This window comes from Gymnoscopelus microlampas (assembly GCF_963454915.1).
Source record: "Gymnoscopelus microlampas genome assembly, chromosome: 8".
Lineage (NCBI taxonomy): Eukaryota > Metazoa > Chordata > Actinopteri > Myctophiformes > Myctophidae > Gymnoscopelus > Gymnoscopelus microlampas.
In genome coordinates, this window is record NC_139945.1 from 19,058,017 (window position 1) to 19,080,253 (window position 22,237).

Here is a 22,237-nt window from a genome sequence, read left to right on the forward strand (position 1 = left end):
TTGTGTTAAATGTTTGTTTTTTTATCTTTTGAAATAATAACTGTCTGTAGGTTTTATAAATATTTAATAGATGAAAGGTTGAAAGAGCTTGTGACTTAATAACTACATTGGAACACAGGTTCTTTTTGCCATTTCCTGAAATGTAACCGTTTTGGACATACAGTACAAGGTTTCCACCCAACAGCAACGCTAAAATGTTGTAATAATCCATATTATTCTGTGGTGAGATTATGGGATCTCATCAATATTTCTTCTACTGCTGGTCACTGGGAGCTGACCAGTACAACCACAGTCTTCTGCCGTTGTCACCGGGCAGCATCATTCTTTTGTATTTAATTGACTATTAAAAAGTATTTACTGGTTTACTGGTGTCATACGTAATTGTCAGGCTGACCTTCTCATTGGCTGTCTTGTTGAGGTAGTAGTCCCTGGATGGTAGGAAAAGCCCTGATTGGTCCACCTGACGGGAGAGAATCAGCCAATAAATAGGAGAACAGCGAATACAGGCCTTCTCAATGTGTAGCATTGAGCAGAGTCAAGGCTGATGTCACTCACTGTGGACATTCTTTCATGCTTCATTCACACATTACTAATTACAGTACATTTGGGTGCAACCCAAACTGGGCATATCTTATCATTATATACTTTAAATATATGTTACCATGAAAACGAAACACTCAAGCGTGGAAAAAAAATGGAAAAAAGGCATTGTATCAGCCCTACATACAGTATTATCAACAAAAGTATCATGTCCATGTGACGAGCAGCTCACAGAACAAATCTGAGGCCCTTTCATTGACAAGTGTTTAGTTGAAGTTAAGGCTCTCTACCTGTATAATGTTACTGTTGGAGCTCTTGGGGTCGACACTGACTCCGACACTGAAGAAAGGCTGGCCTCTGTAAGGACCAGACACCAGACGTAAAACTTCCTGGAAGTTGTCCTTATCCCAGGAACCTGTTAGATTCCAGCCTCCAGTCTGACGCACGCACACGCACACACACACACACACACACACACACGCACGCACGCACGCACGCACGCACGCACGCACGCACACACACACACACACACACACACACACACACACACACACACACACACACACACACACACACACACACACACACACACACACACACACACACACACACACACACACACACACACACACACACACACACACACACACACACACACACACACACACACACACACACACACACACACACGGTAGATAAATAGAGAGGCAGAGAGACAGAGACAAAAAGACTTTACAGTAAAACTAAACAAATGTTTAAATGCTGCTCTAGTATATTTCTTTACAGGTTGGTGTTAAACTGTTGAGTTTGAATACATTTATCCAAATACTTAAACAGTTTAATAAATAATTAAAAGAAAATGTATTATTTAATATAATTTATAATAATGTTTTTCTTTCTATAATAAAAATCATCCAGTATTATAAGATGTGGGGGGAAAAAAACATTTAGGAAACGTTTATTTTATCAACATTCATTTAAACAAACAAAAAAAGGTAATAAACATGTAGTTTTATAATGAATGAATTCAAAGCATCAGAGATGCCGTGTTCCCTCTCCTGCTCTCTTTTCAAATCTAATGCTACTCAGCTCTATTCAAATAGATTCATCTCTGTTGAAATCTATCTACAATGAGCTCAATGCTATTATTCTCTATTCAATCTATTTCTCAATTCGTCTCTATTGTCTGCTGCGTTGCAGCTGTTGCATTTGAGACAATGATCAATATTGTTTTGACACACATTTCTCTCCCGTCTTCAGAACAATAATGCGTATTTGGTGATGTAACTTGGTATTATTGTCTGTCATAATATTCTCACAGACAATGGGTCCTATTCATTACATTCAAAATGAACCGTTTCTGTCTGTTCCTGGAGATAAATGTAAGATTTACAACACAAAGCACGGCATCTCCTCACAGAAACCTCAATAAAGATTAAATCTACAAGGAATAAGACGACTTGAATCACTTTACTGAACTTCAGTAATAAATGTTGGCGTTTCTCTGCATGGTTGTGTCTCATGTGTTTCTCCCCACATCCAGCAGATGTCCCCAGTGTGTCCTTCATGAGCACCTGTCTGTCCAATGACCTTTAGGGCCCCATTATTTGGGAAACAGGCAAACCAGTCAGTGGTGTGGGAGGTGGCGACTGACTGTTGGTATTTTCAGGACCAGAGAAAGGCGGACTACACGCGGCGAATTGGCCAAATGGGTTTGTATTAGGATGAATATATCATCAGTGGGTGTGCTGCAGGATTCAATCAGGACCAATCAAATGGCTGGCTGCTGTTCATGACCTTTAAGAGCTGTGCTGAGCTCAGCACACCGTCATGCTGGTAATATACACAGTGTCATGAAAGAGGAGCCCCTGAAAGGTAATTTCTCTCTCAAGAGCAAACTTCTCAAATCTACAATGCACGCACGCACCCACATCAACATTGCACATATACTGGGAATTGTCATTGTACATTCTGGAAATGGTCCATTTTCCTGTCTGCTGCACACCTGATCCATATTCATTGCTTGTTCGTCACATTAGTCTCTGTTCCAGCAGTATTTCTGTCTTTTTAAGAATGCTAATTGACTGTCTGTTCCGGCCTCAACCTGCCTCTATTACTTGTACCTTTATGCCTATCTTCTTAGTAAAACACTGTTATTGTTACTCCCGCCATCTGTCTACTCCTTCTGCTCAGACAGTACAAACAAGCCGTTCATAGACCCAGCAGGAGGGGACCATGTTGCCACACCATGGCAACATCAGATCCCCTTGGAGTTTTTAGAGGGGATTTCAGTCAACCATCCAGGTGCCCCACCTGCCTTTACATCACCCCAACCAGAACAATCTGCAGTGGCCCTGACATCCACTCCGCGTCAGCTCATACCCGAGACCTGTGCTTACCTCCACCAGAGCGATACCACATCATCTACCTCAGTGGTTCCCACCCTTTTTGACTTGGAGCCCCCCGCCTTGGACAAAAGCTGAGACCACCCAGCCCGCGAGCACATGCACGCACACACACTATATATTCTTCAATTTGACAAACTGCGAAAATAGCGATCAACGACCTCACATGTGTCGCATTGCGACGCGTTGTGAGCTTGTCGCTCCGTTATCTTCACAATTTTTTAAACCTTTTGATTTAAAAAAAAAAAGGCCTGGGCCTTAGCATGACGGTCCAGGCACCCTAGGCTGCAATGCCAGCCTGACAGCGTGTCGCGGGTTCGACTCCCGTTCCCGACGACCTTTGCTGCATGTCACCCCCCATCGCTATCCCCATTTCCTGTCAGCCTACTTTCCCTGTCCCTCTCTAAATAAAGGTATAAAAAGCCCCAAAAAAAATCTTTAAAAAAAAAAAAAAAGATGTTTAATATTTTTGACTTTTTGCCAATATGACATGCCCCAAAACACAGTAAAGCAAGTTATGATTTTGTTGCAACATGTTTTTTGGTCTACCTCCAAACAGATATGGCCTCACACACTCCCCTGTGATCTTTGGCGCCTCCCCAAGTGGGGCCCCGACACCAAGTTGGGAAACACTGACCCTACCTCATCATCAGCCCTGGCCTGTTCCAGTTACTGTCCGTTCACAACAGAAATGAAGTGTTCTGCTAACTTAAAAGAATGCAAGCTGACCGGGTGCACGGCTCAGAAATAATACAGATTTTTTTATTTTCATAGGCACGGGCCTATCAAAGTACCTATAGGACATTTTGTGAGTGCAGGTGATCTTTTTGCTTATTCAGAATGTCTGGGACCCGGTTTCATTTTTCAGTACATTCCAGCAAGGCTTGTTCAAGGACGAGTTACGGTCCTTTTTTTCTCAAGTAATCAATATATCCGGGAATATATTTTCTCCAACTGTCATCGGTACAGCTACAGAAAATGTGAATGTTACGTTGTGAGAAATCAACACACTTTTTATTCGGAACAAGGTCGAGCTTTCACCGCGAATAAAGGCATCATCAACCTGTATGAACGAGACATCAACTATACCAATAGTTTTGATGCTAAATTCCCATCGGTTTTCGTAGCCTTTATTCATCATTCATGCCCCAGTGAGTAAAGACCTGTAGTCTCACAGGAGCCCCTAGCTAAACTAGACTCCTCAATGCGTTGCCAGTTCAGATCAACAACCACCTTTATGTGCGTAGGAGGTAGGAGAACAATGTGGCTCACCCTAGTCTGTCCCTCCAGCAGAGACAACTGTTGGCATCTAAGCTGGCATCGGAACAATGGAGGCACTGGTTGGAGGAAGGCGGAACATGCTTTTCCGACAAGTCTGAAGACAAGTGTGTCTGCCTCGAAATGTCACATGTGGGTGATTGAATTGCAAAAGGAAGGGAGCTGCAGTGTTGAGACTTCCATCTTCTGTTGTTAACATTGATCGTTTGATTGTTTACAGGTCTGGGACCTGTCGAGAAGGTTGCTCGGATGTATTTGTTGTCTAAACGTTATCATCATCATTTCATTACTTAAATGTTCCTATCAGGGTGAATATGTCCCCCTAATACGTACCTCTACTGTGGTTAGGTTATGGATAATGAGTGCGTTACGAGGCAGGGACACAGAAAAAAAAAGAAAGGACCCCATAACCCCTCCCTCTGCTCCCCCTGGGTCACCTACTACCCCTCCTCTGGTATTTAACCCATTAAAGGGTCTACACCATGAATTTAAAAAAGAATAATAATATTTAATATCATATTGTTTATGTCCCTCAAACGTTTTTCAAAAGGTTTGAGCCTAAATCAAGCCTCAGATATACTCATTCCAACTAACTTCTCTCTGGCTTATAAAGCACTTTCACCTGCAATACCACATTGTCCTATTTGGCACGGGGCGCTATTGAGACAGTTTGTATGCATGTTATCTCCTGGTTCTGTGTGGAAAAAGTAAAAAAAAAAAAGAAAAATGTTTCCTTTTTTTTTTTTTTGGTTGGAACTGAAAAACGGGAGGAATTGTTTGGGACCAAATCAGTTTGGCCTGTTTTGAGACCAATTTACAGAAACCCCCAGATTTACTGTGAAAGCCTGAGTGTTCAAACTGGGGTATTTTTGAGGATAGAAGAGAGGTAGGGGAGACCAAAAACACACAAAAAAGAAGAAAAAGTTAAAATTCATGGTGTAGTCCCTTTAAGACCGGGAAAGCATCTGTCATTTTAGATCTATAACCACTTTAACCATTACCTTAGACTTTGGCTATTCAAAAATAGCAGATATACAAGCTTGTTTATCTGCTTTTTTTTTATCATGAAAATGTATGCAAATCTTACATATTTTTTAAGCGAACATTTGTAAATAAAATCTTTGCTCTGGGGATTCTACAAATGTACAAAAGAAATCTACAAAATGATATGTATTTGGCCGTGGACCCCCATCTCAAAATATGTTGTTCCAGGGACCCCCCAAAAGCAAAGATTTGAGTAAAAAGAATGTATGTAAGTTAAATAAATACATATATACATAATGGCTTAAAGATTGGTTAAAATGCATTGCATGCATCAAATGCATGCAAAACGCTGTAAAATGTATTTTTTACGGTACTGACCTTGGTGATGAGGTCAATGAGTGGCTGAGCTCCAAGCTCTGTGATTCTCTGCTCGTTGAGACATGACAGATAATATGACTGAGTCTTCCTCTCTGCTTCACTAGTGGAGTTAAACGTCCCATTCTCTGACAGGAGAAAAAAAGACGGCAATTAATTACACTGACAAAACATACGTAGACACCATATTGGCCACGTCACCGCCATATTGGCTGGGGCAACTTGTTTGTTTTACATTTTTCTCATTTTTGGGGGGAACAGTTCTAATATTACTACTCTAAAAACTTGTGAACATTTTTGACAACACAAATCTTGTATGGGGGTCCCTGGCACAAAATCTTTTCAGATGAGGGTCCGCAGCCAAATACATATTATTTTGGGGGTCCTTGACATGAAAAAGTTTGAGAACAACTGCATTACCCAGTATGTGTTTCAGTAAAGCCTGGTTCTGGTCCCAGATGGAGTTAAAGGTGGACCAGCGGGCTCGCCCGTCGGGCAGAGGGTTTTTTCGGACCCAGCCTCCGCACGAGAACTGGTAGAAGTCATCACAGGGGTGGATGGAGCTATCCATAGCCGCTACGATCTTACTGGCTACCATCACACATGCCTCGGAAAGGCACAGGCCTCGTCCCGGTGCTGCAAAGCATCATGGGAGAGAAAGGAGAATAGACTGGTTATCTATCTAAGCGAGTGTTTATATTAGGGGTGCATCATTTAATCGAACTAACGCTTCTCGATTATTCGATTAATCGTAAAAGCTAATTGATTTAAATAATAATCAATAGTTGCAGCCCTAGTTTATAGATTCAAACATATGGAATGGAGATGAATGTATGTATCATACCTGTGTTCTAGCCTCTGTAAGGGCCAGTGCCATGGAGGGAGGTGAATGTCATACCTGTGCTGTATGTAAGGGCCAGTGCCATGGTAGTGCATGTCATACCTGTGCTGTATGCAAGGGCCAGTGCCAGGGAGGTGGCGAGGAGCGTGAGGAGACAGATGAGGAGCAGACCAGACAGTACTACCTCCATGGAGGTCCTCCTTCCCAGAGGGCCGAGCAACAGGATGCCTCCTTTCCTGAAACCCAGCTAAAGAGAGACAACTCATCTACTGTATCTGTCACATTCAACATTTAATCTTCTGTTGGTTGACCTTAAAGCGGGTGTAAGTGATATGTTTTTGTAAAAGAAAGAAAATGTGTTTTTTTTTAACCCCAGCATCCCCATTCTGGGGGGCATTAGCTGAAAATAGCCGATCTACAAGCTCACAACCATCGGCTATTTCCAGCAAAGACATTTGTTTTAGAGGGGAAAAAGAGCGGACCAAGTACTGAGCTGACACCAGTCAAGTTTACAAAGTATTATTAGCTTAAGTGGTTAAAAAGTTAAAGATTCGTATTCTGTCATGTAATCATTGCTATAATGTGTCAGTAACAGAGGTCAACTCTTTAGTAAACATTAAACACTTTTTCAGGTCAGGATACCAATTCTGTCCAATCAGGAGAGAGAACCCCACAAAGATAATTTATCAACTTTTTATAGTGTTCCAGTTCCAAAGTTGTCTGCTAATTTTTTTCATCACTTCCAATCGCTTGTTTATCCTGTATGAGTTAATTCTCTCTCCTGATTGGATAAAATTGGTACTGTGGCCTGAAAATATATTTTCCGTTGGTTGGAGACAGAGAGACCTGTGTTACTGAACACACCAAAGATGGTTAATTTATGAAGATATACCATCCCACTAGAGGTGACATGGTACACAAATCCTACAAATGGTCTCCTAAGTGGGCGCCGCTGTCTGACAATCTCACAAATGTCCTACGTTTACTGGCGCTATATCCCGCGAGGTGTGTTGCTGGGACAGAGAAAGGTCCATAATAAAGTTGATTTTCTCCTGATTTGTCTCTCTGAAAAAAGCCATTTTAATATGAAAATCTTGGGAATATTGTGTGGCTTGAGACGATCGGGTTCAATATTTAGTTCAGTGACCATGGAGCTAAAGAATGGTTTAGAAGCTGTGTTCACGTTCACTCTTCCATTGGAATGAATAGACTCCAACCTGCTTCAGGTCTCCTAAAAAGGCGTCCGCCTACTTCATGCAGAACGGAAAGTAAACCGGAGATGGCACGTCTTGCTATTTTGGTCTTTGAACACACTATTCACGAGTTTCCAGTGTCCCATGAGGCCTTGCGTGAATTATGGGCATCACTTCCTGTTGTCAGTTATTCAATTAAATTGAGTGATCTATGTCGGTCAATAATAATGTGGGAACACAACCTGACAGAAATTCAAAAAAGGGTCACATTAGTCTGCCTACTTACCCACAAGATCTCTCTCCACACAGCCGATTCAAATTAATGATCAGTGGCTCTTGACAAGTAGCCTAACTCCTGCCCTACCAGTAAGGCTGCTGTTACTTAATGCTGTGACACCTGAATCTCTGCATGGGGATTAGATGGTGCTTGTTAAGTGACTTCAGCGCTCGATAATAAGCATTGGTCATTAATTTGAGTCAGCTGTGTGAGAGATCTAGGCAGACTGGGTTCCCACATTTTATACTGGCACAATTATTCACACACCCCCTTTTCCCCAGTAAACTCCCAAGGAAACGTGTGATTACTATCAGAATAGAGAGCCACTTAACACTTGTTTTAAACAAACAAACAATGATCATTTACACCCCCTTCAACATGTGATCAGGGCTTGAACTTTTCTTTATGGATCATCAGGCAATATTGCGACTAGATTATAGTCACCCTCCGGGGATAACCACAGCCACACATAGTAAAAAATATATAGTACCCCAATTCACACTATCCAACACCTCATGAGTTTGAGACCTACGCAGGTTCATTTATTTGAAATCAACCACCACACCCAAACAATTAACATGAAACTGTTGGAACATGTTTATTTGATTGTAACCATAGATTGTTTATACAAAGTGACACTGCAGGGTTTACACAGGCAATTGTCTGTTAATTTAATCATTTGTTTCTTTGTCTTTGAGTTACCATGGTTGTAGGGAGGTCCCTTCCTGTGTGTGGAGCGAAAGGTGTGGTAGAGGGCTGAGGACTCTTAAATCCTGGAGCCAGGGCATAGGGTCAAACCATGTGCTGCCATCTCATGGGGGTGATTTGGGTTTAATTTTAGTTTTGCTTTGTATTTAGTTGCAGTTGATGTCCATAATGTTTACTCCTCTCTTCTGTGTTATTTGGTATGGCCAAGCCACTATACAAATACTACTACCCCATGTGTCATTGCGTTAGGTCAGGTTGTTCAGTTAACACTTTGTTTAATTGTGGTTATATTGAGTACAGTGTAGTTTTTCATTTTACCCCGAATGTTCTTATTATTGTGCTCTGGTACTTCTGCAATGTAAAAAAAAAAAAGAAATTAACCTGGCACATTAACTTTGGGGCATGGTCTAAAATCCACAGCCAGATTCTGAGCTAAATATTAATCTACAAAAGAAAAAATTATTAAAGACATTTATTTACTTTCTATCTTTAGCTTATTCTCTCTAATATTGAAATAAACTCCAAGCAGCCCTTTAGGTTTTGCATGTTTGTCCCATAAAACATTAGCATGTGATTTGATATGCAAAAGGTTTACAAAGCCCACACATCCAACAGATAAAATCCCAGGTTCAGAACAGAGGAACACGTTATAAATAAAAAAAAACCCCGACACGGTCGAGGCAGAAGGCCGCCACCCTAGAGCCTCGGGTCTGCCTGACGTTTCTTCCAGTTAAGAGGGAGTTTTTCGTTGCCACTGTTGCAAAATTGCTTGCTCAGGGTGGGATGTCGGGGTCTCTTCTCTACATGTAAAGTGTCTTGAGACAACTTGTTGTGATTTGACACTTTAATAAAATTGAATTGAATTGAATTGAATTAAATATAGAGAAGTCCTGCTCCCATAGTAATGTTTTTTATGAATTACCACCAAGGTGATGCTTCGAACGCCTTATGGCAGTGATTCTCAAAGTTGGGTCCGGGGACCCCCAGGGGTCTTTGGGGGGGTTTTCAGGGGGGGTCCCCAGCAAAATGTGTTAATACAGCATCACAATCATTTTAACCATTGTATCCATTTATATGTTGGCTATTCAAAAAATAGCAGATATACAAGCTACGAGCTTGTACATCTGCTATCTTTTAACATTTTTGAAAAATCTTAAAAGCGTTGTAATTTCTTTGAGACAAATCTCTTCTTCTGGGGATCCCTGGCACAAAACATTCTCAGATGGGGGTCTGTGGCCAAACAAATGTCAATTTTGGGGTGACAAAGTTTGAGAACTACCGTCTGAGGTCTAATGAGGAATTTGTTCAAAACATCAACTTGGTGGTAATCCATTAAAAGTGGGAGCATGATCGACATGAGTTGATATGACGTGACGTTATGGCATATGATATCATCGCTGGCAGAAACCTATCTCCATATTCTATTTGTTTGTGTTTTTTCGTACATTAATGCCGATCCCAAAATAGCAACGCCAGGCTGAAAGTACTTAACAAGAGCTTGTGTCTAAATAATAACTACATTGGATCCTTTGGAACACAGGTTCTTTTTTTTACTGTTCCTGAAAAATAACAGTTTTGGACATGCAAGGTTTCCACCCGTCTGCGACAATATGATGTATTGCGACAGGAAATTGAGATGACATGATATATGATATGAGATCATTTGATATTCATACTGTACCTCCACACTGTCGGGTGAAACATTTCCATCGGTTGGACAATCGGCGACATCGTCTTCTTCAAACGTTGCTCGTTTGTAACTGGACATCTGAAATACGTAATACAAATCATAACACTGTTAATATAATACAAACATTTTACCATAACTAAAATCCACAGAAGCTATCATAAAGCTGTAATAGAAATTTAGACATGTGGGTCAAAACTGCGTGAAGTAGGCGGACGCCTTTTGCAAAGCCACAGTCCTCAAGGTTAAGCTACACAACTGCAAGCCATGCAGCCTCAACAACTCCTGCCTCCGTTATCACCACCCACACATTGTGCCAGGAATGATTAAGACACTGCCTTGGTTCAACACTTGCCTCAAAATATACACCAGGCTGTCTTGTTTGTAGGTTAATACACGGCCATGTGGAGATATTGGTAAGTTTACGCTTTTGAGGATTTCAGATTTTTTACCATGGGTTATGAACACATTTTGCTGTATGTTATTTTGAGGGCATTTGTTCCAGATGCTGTTGTGGGATAGACACCTTCCCTTAACAGATAGGTTAATGAGTGTTCCCATTTGAATGGCATATTGTTAAAAACAGTAGTTAAAAAGCTACTAAGTTAAAACAATACCTCTAAACAGGAAAACAGGAAACTGTATGCCCAGTGGCACCCTTGTGTGGAAACGGGCCGAGGAAACTAGTCTATATTTTGACCTTGTAATATACCTTGTATTATTGAACATTACTTGTTGCACAGTCTTGCAGGGTTTGGGCAGAAAGAGGGAGAGCAGGGAGAAAACAAATCTAACAGCATGTTAAAGAGAACATAAAAAGATCAAGATATCCACATACAGTACTACAGCATATGACCAGCAGATACAATACGTACATGAGGTTAAGCACAAGGTGTGAAAGTGGTAACACATTGGTACTAACAAATCCACATGGCAAGGTAGCAAGGCTGTGTATGCTATGTGTCAGTGGTGTAAAGTAACAAAGTACATTTACGCAAGTACTGTACTTAAAGGAGTAGTTCACCCAAAAAATGACTTATCTTCTATCAATTGCACACCACATGAAGCCTTGAATTCATGATTTTTTAAAAAGTTTTTGTCGCATTCCTAAGCTAATAATTTGATTCCTGTCTCCTCCGGCTAATGTATCCGGTAGGAGACACAAAGTCGATTATTTGTGTCTCCTACCGGAAATACACCCAGTCATCAAATTATTGGCTTAGGAATGCAACAAAAACAAAAACAAATCCATGAATTCAAGGCTTCATGGGGTGTGCAATTGATAGAAAAATAAGTAATTTTTTGGGTGAACTCCTCCTTTAAGTACAATTTTTAGGTATTTTTTACTTTAGTTAGTAACTAGTTACTTTGCAGATTTTTATTATTATTACAAAACATACATTACCCACTTCAGCCCTGTATACATTTCGGCCATCTGAAAATAGACGATCTACAAGCTCACAATGCGTAGCCTCTTGTGAGCTTATAGATCCGCTATTTTCAAAAGATTTTTATACATTTTATGCATTTGAAAACACATTCTGCATAATGAGTACTTTCTACTTTTGGTGCTTTAAGTACATTGTGATACCAATACTTTTACATAAGTAAAAATTGTGAGTACTTTTTCCACCACTGCTATGTGTGAGTGTGCAGTATGACTGTGTCCTCTCATGTGTCACTTTATGACTCACAGAGGTGAGGTCTACCAACACTGTTGTCACTGCGTCAAACGTGAATATAACATGTTATTATATAACGTGTTGTTCTGTCACATGCTGAAGAAACACATTCAGAAAACCAGTGCTCTATGTCGGTGTCTTAATGTTTCGTTTTTTACTGTAACTATATCTATCAATATTGTTTTATGCATCCTGATGTCATTTTATAATTGTATAATTGTGTTTCCTTTGTCTGATGTTCTGTGTAAAGCACATTGAATTGCCTTGTTGTTGAAATTTGCTATACAAATAAAACTGCCTAGCCTTGCCTTGCCCTTTAAAATATTTACTTTAAAATCCTTGGCTATCATTATTTGTCATTATTTATCATTGCTAAGTGCAGATGATGGATGACAGTTTGTAAATGTAGGCCTCCAGAGAGAGACTTTTTTATTTCACAATAATAATAAAACATTTTTTTTTATATTGTTTAGGATGAAATACACGATAAAGCCCAAAGGCATATCCATTGAGGTCCTAGACCTAGACCCTCGTTCTCAATATGGGGTTCAGGGACCTGAAGGGGTCCTTGAGAAATTACAGGTCTGTAATTCAGAGAGCGTACAAAATGGAGTCTGAGTTAAATTAAGACTGAGGATTTTGTTGATTGGTGTCCCAGAGATAAGTCGTATCAAATGGGGGTCGGTGGCCAAATAGACATCGACGTCCTTGAAATGAAAAATGTTGAGAATGACGGCTCTAGGACATTGGTTCTAAAGTGTTGTCCGGGGACCCAGAGGCATCCTTGAGGTTAAATATATCCCTCCAGATACAGTATATTGATCTGGAGGTACATGTTTCCCACGGTTTTGACATGGTGTTAACCCTACTTACATCGTCTTTTTGAAAATAGCCCATCTAGATGTGCCAGTACTTTCAAAAGATCTCGTGTGGCGGTCCCTGGCACAAAATATTTTCAGATGGGGGTCCACTGTCCGCTGTCTACTGTATAAGAGGCAAAGAGGGACAACATGACACGTCAAAAAAGACGGACTAAACACAGGCACAGCTGGTGGAGAACTGTTTACAAGGTGACCAGTTAACCAGATTGTCAACCACTGGTTTTAACTGTTATGTCTCTATCTGAGATGTTTGCATGTTAACAAAATAAATGGAAACATTGAAGACACATCTGTTAATCATGTTGATGTGTTTCCTGTGATTAACACCCTAATCAGAGTAAAGCGTTTTATTAACAATTCTATATGACCTGAGTATTGTCTTAATCTGGATCTGGTCCAATTATTATTGTGCATGTAAACAGACTGAACGAGTTTTCAGCAACATCTGATTTGGTCACTTGTGTACTTGAGTCGGCAAAACAAACCCTCAGGCCAAATGCTGAGTCACACTGACTGAGGCTGTTAAACTATAGGTTTGAATCCAGAGTACGTCACCCTCCATTTGTCTGTTTCTATTTCTACATACTATAGACAGACAGACAGAATGCATGATGAGGAACCAGAACAAACATTATTTTACGCTTATGTACCTGTACACAAAACATAACAATTAAAAAACTGACCCCACATAACAGAGAGGCTGCTTTTATGGCCCCAACTCGTTTAACAACTTAAAGGGATATTTCACTTTCAAACATGTTTGGCATCAGTTTAACGTGTACTCAGGCTTTTGTGAGCACCCCGGACAGTGTTTAAGTCGCTTGATTCAGTATTTAGATATTAAGATATTCATTTGACCAGACACCCCCCTTCCTATTGTAACTTCAAACTCCATTTTAATCATGATAGATTCATCGAAAACACCCGTCCTTGGTTCTGATGACTGATACTGTGTCCTTCTAATGCATGAGGGGCCGTGTTTTTTCAATTACTTTTTTCATTTATTTTTTAAACAATTGGGAAAATGAAAAAAAAATGTATAGAATAAAAAATGTATGAAAATTAATGAAAAAAGTAATCGAAAAACCACCAAAACCCAGGACGGGTGTTTTCGATGAATCTATAATGGTTAAAATGGAGTTTGAAGTTACAATGGGTTTGTATGGGAAGGGGGCGTGTCTGATAAAATGAATATGAATATTTAAACCCTTGCAACTGACTTGGTATGCCTTTTTCTCAGTCTACACAAATTTGAAGATCTACAAGCTACAGCAGTAGATATGCAATTTTTTGGTGAACGTTCCTCCCAGAATAGGGATGTTGGGGTTCATGAGGTTAAGAGCGTGGCAGAGAGTGTAGATATTTATGTATAAGAAAACTTCAAACACACCTTTTTAGCCTGGCTTTTATGTATTATCTTTATTTCATTTTGCTCTTTTACTATTTCTTCTTCTTCTTCTTAGTTATGTTTTGTTAATTCATTAGTTTTGTACCTGCTTTTATTTCCACTGTTAGTGTTCAGCACTTGGACTTGTACAGTATCTGATGTATGTGGTATATAGATAAAGTTTGATTGACAGACAAACAAACACACAAACAGACACAGATAGATAGACAGACAGACAGAAAGACAGACGGACAGAAGGATATATTGACCTGGAGGGACATGTTTCCCACGGTTTTGACATGGTGTGTGTGTGTGTGTGTGTGTGTGTGTGTGTGTGTGTGTGTGTGTGTGTGTGTGTGTGTGTGTGTGTGTGTGTGTGTGTGTGTGTGTGTGTGTGTGTGTGTGTGTGTGTGTGTGTGTGTGTGTGTGTGTGTGTGTGTGTGTGTGTGCGTGTGTGTGCGTGTGTGTGTGTTTGGGCGTTGCAGCAATTGTTTGAAGTTGTTTCCTCTCTGGTGTTTTTAATAGGAAGTGACATCACCGTCAGAGGAAAGCCTGGCATGACCTCCTGACCCCAAACACACACACACACACACACACACACACACACACACACACACACACACACACACGCACGCACGCACGCAGGCAGGCACGCACGCAGGCACGCACGCACGCACATTATGTCCACATATAGAGCAAAAGCAAAGCCCATAGACATTGCATGTCATCATGTGTGAATGATGTCATTCATGTACTGTCACTCTGCACTCACACAGCTAAAACAGCTGTGGCTAACGGAGTGGAAGGCTGTCTTTCCCATGGTGTGCTGCTGACTGCTGGGCGATACAGGACTTCAAATCAATATCACGAGTATTTAAAACTTTTGCCTTGATTACGATTAATAAACGACTATAAAAAAAGCTGGTAGAACTTCTGTATGCCACCTTTGTACAAAAGGTATACTCTAATACAGGAGGGTTAAAGCGAACATTTGTAACTCAAATGTTTGCTTCTTGGGGGTCCCTGGAACAAAATATTTTGAGATGGGGGTCCGCGGCCAAATACATATAAGTTTGGGGGTCCTTGACATGAAAAGGTTTGAGCACCACTGATATAGAAACATACGTTTTTTCAGAATACTGTTGGGATTTAGGAGACATTTGTAGAAACGGCTTCAGGCCTTAATGGGTTAAGTGGGAATCAGACTAATCGATTTAGTTGACTATAAGAAATATTAGAATTGTTTGTGTCAATTCGCTGATATGAGAAATTTAAAAACATGTAGGTTTGATTACTCTACATGAGCAAGATTACGTTGATTATTATTGGTTCTAAATATTGGTTTTGATATATTTTCAGTTAATTGCCCAGCCCTGTGAGAGATTGGCTTCCTTTGAGACAAGTCCAGGTGTGCCATGTGCTTTGTGATAACTTCATCAGTCCTTGCCCTGACGAAGACCTTAACTCAGGGGTGGGCAGCATTTATTTCCAGAGGACCATACTGACTTTGTTAAAGTGAGTGAGGGCCACACATTGTACAATTGAATTGAAACTTGAAACACATAGAATTATGTTAAAACTGCATGAATTTGGAAAACATGCCAGACTATCTTTACAATAAGGTCCTCGCTTTCACAACAAGAATTTTCAGTTACAAAATGATGTATCACTCTGGTGTACTCTGTACGAGGTTACAATGAAAAGATTACTTAAATACATTATCTTAACTGGTATGCACCACTCCAAAGGTCACTGATAAAACACATTGCATTGTGTCACTGTTACATTATAAACATAAAACATTTGAGTACGTGTAGATGGAATAATGCAGGTATGTACTCAAATGGTTAATATTAATTACTATTAATTGGAGTCGAGTTAAATTAATTTGTCCCAAAACATTAATATATGGCAGCTTTTACAATGTAGATTTTTTTTGGGGGGGGGGTCATTTTGTTTTTCTTTGAGGATTTGACGGGCCAGATTGAGATGGTCAAAGGGCCAGGTACGGCCCCCGGGCCGTATGTTGCCCATGTGTGCCTTAACTGGTCGAAACATGTTGGCATTTTTTATATATTGAAGTTTGTTTTAACTCTATATTTAACTCTATATCCTATCCTCTACTTTTGTGAGTGCTCGGATCACCTCTTCTTTTTAAGCCTGCATTCCCACCTGCATCCTAGAAGCATCTTCAGCATACTTTTTAGACCTTTTTTTATATTCTTGGAGCACTCGATTGGATACAGTTTTGTTTTATTTGCTTGTTTTTTGCAAAAAAAATTCCTTGACTAAGTGAGACTGACGCTCCCCCACCAAATAATGATAAATAACGGTATAATGTTGAGATCATTTTATGACATGCAGCAGCAACACTTCCAACACTTGTTTGATACCTCTCAGTTTATTCATAACACGTGAAAAAGATTCATTGAACACGTGATCCAGAGTGTGTGCACAGTGTGGCCATTCTTTTTTCTTTTCTTTTTTATGTTCCTTTGGGGCTTTTGATTCCCTGCACCAGTGGTTCTCAAAATGGGGTCCTGACCTGAGGGGGTTTCAGGGGGTCCCCAGCTAAATTAGCTCATACAGCATCAACATCAGTTTAACCCCTTTAACCCTATATGCATTGGAAAGCTGAATACGCGCAGTGATGCGTTGTGAGCTTGTAGATTTGCAATTTTCAAAAAATCTTGAAAAATTGGGAATATATATATTATTTTTAAAAGATTTGGGGGATTTTTCCTGCCTTTATTGATAGAATAGTGTGCTGACAGGAAATGGGGGGTGACACACAGCAAAGGTCGTCGGGATCAGAAGTAGAACCCGCGACAGGCTGTCAAGCTGGATTACCAGCGTTCTGTATGTGGTATGCGCCTGGACCACTAGGCCAGTGGGCGCCCCTAAAAAAATTGGGAATCATTTTGAGACATTTTAACAACACAAATCTTGTATGGATGGTCCCTGGCACAAACTCTTTTCAGATGGGGCTCCGACTCCGTGTCCAAATACATTGAGAACTCCTGATCTACACCACAGAAGAGAGAAAGTAGGATGGCGTGCGTGTGGTTTTCAACTTTTATTTGAGGGTCCTTGGTCATGGTAAAGTTTGGAAACTCCTGTTTTAAGAGATCACAGTGATGAGAGCTTCACTGTGCCATGCCATGTCTGTTATTGTTCATTCTATGCGGCAGCCAGTCGCTAAATCTACCCTGTCATCACCTGTCCTGCACAGCACCACTGGTTTGCCAGATACTGTACACGCCCACTGTCTGGATAGGCCAATCACAAAGATCAACTGATAGCAAGGCAGCCTAGTACATTTTCAATCCAATCCAATCCATCCAATCGTTAATTTCAGTCCATTATGTAACAGTCGTGGACAGATTCTGTAAACAGTAAACACTAGAGTCAGTGTAATAGGCCTATTCACAGAGATACACACAGAGTGCGACCTACCAAGACTAATTCTCGGTGTGTGTGTGTGTGTTTGTGCGTGTGTGTGTGTGTGTGTGTGTGTGTGTGTGTGTGTGTGTGTGTGTGTGTGTGTGTGTGTGTGTGTGTGTGTATGTGTTTGTGTGTGTTTGTGTGTGTTTGTGTGAGCGTATGCTGTGTGTGAGCGTGCTCACAAACTGATTATGATTCTGTGTTGGGCTCAGAACAGAGCAATAAAACTGATAGATAGATAGACGGACGGACGGATGGGCGGGCGGACGGACGGATGGATATATTGATTGATAGATAGGTTGCCGTTGAGTTATTTCTATTATGCAACAGAGGTTATGTAAGCTCCACTACAACTGAATCATTAATATTATCTGATTGCACACACACACACACACACACACACACACACACACACACACACACACACACACACACACACACACACACACACACACACACACACACACACACACACACACACACACACACACACACACACACACACACACACATGCACGCACGCACGCACTTTGCACTACACACACACACACACACACACACACGCCTGAATGTCACAGACCATGACAGAACGCACACACAGTCTCCATAGCAACCTCTCTCCCTCTGTGCGTCATTACTATCACTTGAGAGCAGAAAAAGAGCAAGAGACAAAGCGGAGAGAGACAGACAGATAGATATTTATAATACATATTATTACAAACATCTTATTGATTTATTTAGTTAGTACTTATATGTATTAGTACTGCAATGCAGGTGAGAAGAATGTTGAACATGATTTGTCAATGGATGGAGTAAAATAAATCTAAGTTCTCTCTCTTTATTTGTTCGTAACTATGTGTAAATTCAGATTGGTAGCACTTTTTTTTTTGTTGGCATAATCCAGATTGGAATGTCCGATTGCTTTTATTAAGTCTGTACAGTAAAGTGTTTGCCCATCAGATGTGAAACGCATTCTTTTGGTTTGAAATTATGATAAAGATGTGTCTCAGTCTGGAGACACATCGGGTGTGTCGCCACACGCAGTGCAACACCAGAAGGATCTCTATGACGTGGCTTCTGTAGAAGTCTATAAATCTGTCTGTCTGTCTGTCTGTGTTTCCGGGGCAGTAATCTCTCAAGAACAGATTCTGCTCTGCGTTTGAATCTGTCGGGGGGGGGGGGGGGGGGTTCGTCATATCGCGTATGCAAGTGGCCTACAAGTGGGCGTGCCTTCAGATCAGGAAGCAGGCCGCGCTTTACCCAATCAAATGTAGTGGGCGGGATTTACGTGTCTGCCGATCCTTCCTCACTAGAAACAAACCGAAACTCATTTAACAATAGCGTCCTCGGTGCAGACAAAACCACGGAAAGATATTCACATTTTAACTTGCTCTTTCATCATAGAAACAAGTGGGCTTATAACCAAAACGATCCATGTTCTCTGGGAGAAGTGGTGTTAGTGTTCCGTGTAGAAATATTGTTAGTGGGAATGAAAACATAGTCGCACCACCGGAAGTGAAAGGCTGAAGGCAGACCAAAACCCCGGTTTCCTTGCGTACGTGTGCTACGTCGACTTCCTCCCAGAGCCAACTGAGATAGTAAAAAACAGCAGAGGGCGCTGTTTTTCCTTTTCATTTGGCGATGGGTTCCCAGATTGCCGGAGCAGTCATCATCAAATTTACTCTGTACACTGCCAGTAGGACAATGAAGTACCACCATGCATTTCTTTATCACATGTTATATATCTTTTTTTTATGTAACTTTCATTTTATAATGTCAAAGTCAAAGGCGCTTGGATTGGGCTGAAACCTTGCACAAATATGTCATAGATACGTCATAGAGGACAGCCGTCACAGGCTGAACACATGAAGTCCCAGATCCATATTGTATGCATATTGTAGAAATGGAGAACAATAGTCCGTGGACAGTGGGGGAAAATACCTGTCTGCTAGCACTATAGGGGGATATGCATCAGGGCAGGCGAAGCTTGAAGAAATGTACAGGAATATCTCATGGGTACAGTGCCAGAGGAAGATAAAAAAAGTAAAGTAAAAATGTAAGGAGATAAAAGACGGCAACAAGTGGGGCAAGGCGAAACAGTTGCCCTGTTTTCTGTCAAAAGGATCCGTGGCTAATAAGCCTTATATGCCTTAATATACATTATAATTGCCCTCTGTAACTAAAATGAGAAATCATCTTTCACTCAATAGGGACAACTCCCGTCGCAGGTTGATGATGTCATATGTCCATGTGTGGTCCAGCCCTATGGAATGTGGAATGCATGTGCCAACTAAAAAACAACTTCACCTAAGGTTATATTTGCATTAAAGAAATATTTTAAACACTTTTTATTAGCACATGCATTCCATACATTCCATAGGGCTGGACCACACATGGACATATGACATCATCAATCTGCGACGGGAGTTGTCCCTATTGAGTCAAAGATTAACTATTTATAAAATAAATAAAATATTTAAGGTGTTTTAAATTTTTGTTATAGAGGGCAATTATAATGTATTAAGGCATATAAGGCTTATTAGCCAGGGATCCTTTTAATATGTTAACACGTTATCAACAAGGGGTAACAAACTAACAAACAGAGATTACCTTCAAGATGGGGTGCCGTGATTTTCAGTGATTTCTTCCCCCCCTAAAACATAATCATCAGGTATTATGGTTATACTAGGAGGAAGATTTTTTTTCAAAACAGTTGTTAAAAATTGTTAAAATTAGGTTTTTATGTGGACACGCCTCCAGTTCATTAAGTATACCTGGTTCTCACCTTAGCACCTCCTCCACCACCTAAGCACCACCCACCTGTCCTAGTCCCTCCTTCTCCTCATGCCCACACCTGTTGTGTTATGATAATGAGGGGGAGGGTGCGTTTTTACTATGTCACTAAAGCGCTGTTTTTCTATTGGCACGTTTGACCCTCAAGGTTTCAGCCTCCAGGTAGAAACTCAAAATAGTCAGAGAAGACATAAAACACCATAAAAACACCACCAGGGGGCTTAATGAAGTTCTATCAACGTCAAAGACACATGAAAAACAGAAAAAGTGCAAAACCATGGCACCACCTCTTTCATTCACACCACTGATATTCACTATATAACACAGTGATAGTGCTGTTAATAGATGCATTATGGGTTTACAGTTTTTCTCAATGTTTGCACGAAAGCATACTTCATATTTTCAGAACTCAGTCTACACAAAATCAAAACACACACACACACACACACACACACACACACACACACACACACACACACACACACACACACACACACACACACACACACACACACACACACACACACACACACACACACACACACACACACACACTAGTATGAATGCCTTAGGTTAAGAGACCTATATGCCTTTGCAGTGTTCAGCCTGATTCATACTTTGTCACATGACGGTGTCGCCAGAGGCGGCCTTGGCTTATGCTTCACCCATTTCCATTGAAATGGGCCCCACCAGGGTTACCAGACTTTGCAAGAGAACTAAGCAACTAGGTCTATAAAAACAAGCCCAAAAGAAGCAACTAGGGCACTTTAAACCTATATACATCGTCTATTTGAAAATAGCCGATCTACAAGCTCACAACGCGGCGCGCGCCAACGCGTTGTGCCAGGTACGGAGCTACCTGGCACAAACCATTTTCAGATGGGGGTTAGGGAGGGACAAATAGGCTACATATTAATTTGGGGGTCCTTGACATGAAAATATTTGAGAACCACTGGTTGAAACAATAATTTGAACATTTGGAAACAAGCCAGAATAAGCAACTACACTTTAGAAACAAGCACAGAAAACCACAACCACTAATATTTTCAAGCAACTTTACAGAAAAACAAGCCCAAAGTCGCTTATAATAAGCAGACATGGTAACACTAAGCCCCACCCTCAGGGGGCTCCTGACCGACGCCCTGAATCCCCCAGATGTGCGTCCGCACATGTGCATTATTACGTGCAAAGATGTTTGGAGAACTGTTCCCATCAGCAGCTTTTTCCAGAGTGCATTTTTTTGCTCACAGAAAGCAGCCCAATAGATAATAAAAGTTATCATATTTATTTTTGTGTAGCTTGTCGGAATGGCAAGCTCCGCCCTCTGACTCTCTGTGATGTGTTTTGATGAGTACACAAAAAAAGGTCCTCTATGTCCTAAGAGTTTTCTGAAAAACATATGTTGCTATATCAGTGGTTCTCAAACTTTTCCATGTCAAGGACCTCCCAGACGACCCCCAACTCTTTTTCCAGGGACCCCCATAAGCAAAGAATTCAGTTAAAAATGTTTGCTTTAAAAATAGATATATATTCAAAGATTTGCACAAAAGATCTTCAAGAAATGTATATCTGCTATTTTTGAATAGCCAAAGTATAAAATATGGTTAAAGTGGTTACACAGATGCTTTCCCAGTTTGAATGGGTTAATAGCAGAAGTGCAGGAGTAGCTTATCATTTTCAAATAAAACTGTTGATTTGTTTGTGCGCGTCAGGGGGGCGGGGGGTAATGTGGGGGGCCCCACAGCTCGTGAAACAGGCCCTC

At 40.8% G+C, this 22,237-nt stretch overlaps 1 protein-coding gene across 2 annotated transcripts in view; it reads right to left on the minus strand.

The window, feature by feature from the left end:
• Positions 1-22,237, minus strand: part of ece2b (endothelin converting enzyme 2b) — a 38,520-nt gene that overhangs the window by 12,459 nt on the left and 3,824 nt on the right. The window contains exons 2-7 of one of the 2 annotated variants that reach the window (XM_084064886.1): positions 10,283-10,369; positions 6,526-6,670; positions 6,003-6,218; positions 5,586-5,710; positions 831-977; positions 395-460 (exon numbers count right to left, since the gene is read on the minus strand). In XM_084064886.1, coding sequence (XP_083921012.1) covers positions 395-460; positions 831-977; positions 5,586-5,710; positions 6,003-6,218; positions 6,526-6,670; positions 10,283-10,369 — 786 coding nt within the window. The other variant, XM_084064887.1, reaches the window with a different exon arrangement.